This window comes from Cicer arietinum, chromosome 6 (assembly GCF_000331145.2).
Source record: "Cicer arietinum cultivar CDC Frontier isolate Library 1 chromosome 6, Cicar.CDCFrontier_v2.0, whole genome shotgun sequence".
NCBI lineage: Eukaryota > Viridiplantae > Streptophyta > Magnoliopsida > Fabales > Fabaceae > Cicer > Cicer arietinum.
This window is the reverse complement of record NC_021165.2, coordinates 12,132,983-12,135,959: the sequence shown is the minus strand read 5'-3', so window position 1 is coordinate 12,135,959 and position 2,977 is coordinate 12,132,983. Positions and strand designations below refer to the sequence as shown.

Here is a 2,977-nt window from a genome sequence, read left to right as displayed (position 1 = left end):
GTAGAAATCCTCTCGCTAAGAATATTAATGGAAGTCAAACTAGAGGATTCAGAATGTGTATAAATATGTTTCGATCAATTGAATTTAATTGAAGAAAAAAGGTTGGCGGCCTTATGCCATGGGCAATTATATCATAAAAGACTGAAAAAAACGTACAATAAAAAAATACGTCCTCGAGAATTCCGGGAAGGAGACCTGGGGCTAAAATAAATCTTACCCATTCAAAAGGATTTTCATGGAAAATGGACCTCCTAACTATGAGGTCCCATACGTCATGAAGAAAGCTTTCTTAGGTAGGGCTTTTATCCTCACAAATATGGATATAAAAGATTTAATCCTCCCTGTAAACTCAAACGCCGTAAAAAATATCACACTTAAGTAATGAATACCCGCTAGGTTGAAAACCTGAAAAGCGCAACCTAGGCAAAAATTAGGGTACAAAAAAAAATAATGAATATCCGCTAGGTTGAAAACCTGAAAGGGCGACCTTGACAAAAATTAGGGTACACAAAAAATATTTGTTGGGTTGAAAACCCGGAAGAGCAGCTTGAGAGAAGAAGAAAATAACAAAAAAAATAAAAAACAAAAAAAATATATAGTCGTAAGGATATGATCAACAATATGGATCAGACTATGGCATGAGAAGTATTGGGAAGTAAAACATATACCATACCTCGATATAATGAATTGCAATAAAATCGGATATAGTATATGTTGTTTATAGTACAAGGCAGACAACAACATGAGATCCAACTTAACATCACAATATTAATTCTTCTTCTTCAAAGAAAATAGAAAGAACGAAAGAAAAGGAAAAAGTAGAAGAGGACAAAAAACAGATCAAAGATATCAAGAAAAAGATATAAGTGTTTTTTCTCATTCAAAATTTGAATGATCATGTCCAATAGAAATATTAATAAAAACCAACATATTCATTCATTCGTTTATCGATTAATGACATTTTATAGATTTAAAACCGAGAAAAGACGACCAGCATGTTGAAGCCGGGAAAACGACTCGCACCTGAAACTGAGAAAACGACCCGCATGTTGAATCCGGGAAAACGACTCGCACCCTGAAGCCGAGAAAACGACCCGCATGTTGAAGCCGGGAAAACGACTCGCATCTGAAGCCGAGAAAATGCCCCGCATGTTGAAGCCGGGAAAACGACTCGCACCCCAAAGCCGAGAAAACGACCCGCATGTTGAAGTCGGGAAAACGACTCGCACCCCGAAGCCGAGAAAACAACTCGCATGTTGAAGCCGGGAAAACGACTCGCACCTAAAGCCGAAAAAATGACCCGCATGTTGAAGCCGGGAAAACGACTCGCACCCCAAAGCCGAGAAAATGATCGACATGTTGATGCCGGGAAAACGATTTGCACCCTGAAGCCGAGAAAACGACCCGCATGTTGAAGCCGAGAAAACGATTCGCACTCCGAAGCCAAGAAAACGACCCGCATGTTGAAGACGGGAAAACGACTCGCACCTCGAAGCCGAGAAAACGACCCACATGTTGAAGCCGGGAAAACGACTCGCACCCGAAAGCCGAGAAAACGACCCGCATGTTGAAGCCGAGAAAACGACCCGCATGTTGATTCCGAAGGGGGGAGGGGCACAATTGAGAGCACACAAAAAAAATAAAAGAGAAGAGAGAATAATAAAGAGAAGGCTTAATTGCACTTTTGGTCCCCCTATTATAGGTGAAAATTGAAAGTAGTCCCCCCATTTTGTTTCTCCCCAGTTTTAGTCCCCCAAACAGAATTTGAGTCCAAATCATGATGAGTTGTCATTTTTTTAATGACGTGTCAATAAAAAGCTGACATGGCAGACGCTTACGTGGAATAAACTTATTATTATATTATTTCTAATTAAAAAATATAATTTATATTTTTAAAAATCATTATTATAATTATTAAAAATCATTATTACAAATAAAATTTAATTATTAAAATTAAATTAAAAGAAAAACACCTAAAATCAAAAATCCTAAACAACAAGAAAAAATGGTTTTCTAAACAACAAGTTCAAACACCAAACTCAAAGTTTGAAGTGTGAAGAAAAAAAAGTTAAAATATTAAAAAAGGTATCTTTTTTGGAGAGAGGGAGAAAATTAAGCACACCCCATTTTTTTGTAATCATGGGTTGCTCAGCCTAAAAAACAACCACCATAGTTGCAAAACAAAATCCAATGGTGCCGGAGCAGTGGTGGCATAATAATCATCATCGTCATCCACATCGGCCCACGAAGTCGCATTCAATGGTGCCGGAGCCCAAAACACCTGAGATTCCAATTTCGCCGATTTGGAATTGGATGAACCCTTTTACTCTTTCGTTCCTTATCCGATTTCTTCTTCTTCTTCTTCTTCTTCAGAGTATCAAGCGCCGCAAAAACGTTCGTGTTGCTAATTACCAACGAACCATCGTCCCTTCTGTTTCCACCCCCAACCATTGTTATCAAACAACAAAAACCGCTTTCCTTGATTAATACCCTTAAATTCGAAGACTTAGCACGCTTAAGCTAACGGTTTCAATTGTCGGTTCAAATCAAAATAGTGATGCAATCGACTTCAATCTATCTCTAAAATGAAAAAAAATTGGAAGAAAAAAACGTGAAACGGTAGTTCTGATTATTGAAATGTTAACCTGATTTAACAAAAGATTAAATCAGAAGCAGTTTGAGATCTGAGAATTGGGGAAAACTGGAAAATATAAAATGAGGGTAGAGTGGAATTAGGGTTTGGAGAAGAATCGAAAAAGTGTGGTGAATGTAAAAAAAAAAAGAGTAAGAGGTAGAGAATGAGATAGAGTTCTGGGCAGCTAGCTGGGATTTGTTTAGGATTTTTGATTTTAGGTGTTTTTTCTTTTAATTTAATTTTAACAATTAAATTTTATTTGTAATAATGATTTTTAACAATTATAATAATGATTTTTAAAAATATAAATTATATTTTTTAATTAGAAATAATATAATAATA

At 36.4% G+C, this 2,977-nt stretch overlaps 1 protein-coding gene across 1 annotated transcript in view; it reads right to left on the bottom strand.

Moving 5' to 3' along the window:
* Positions 1-2,451, bottom strand: part of LOC113786971 (homeobox-leucine zipper protein HDG8-like) — a 35,780-nt gene extending 33,329 nt beyond the window's left edge. The window contains exon 1 of the mRNA XM_027335234.2: positions 2,282-2,451. Within this exon, the coding sequence (XP_027191035.2) occupies positions 2,282-2,451 (170 nt within the window). The remainder of the gene's footprint in view (positions 1-2,281) is intronic.
* Between the last annotated feature and the right edge of the window lie 526 nt (positions 2,452-2,977).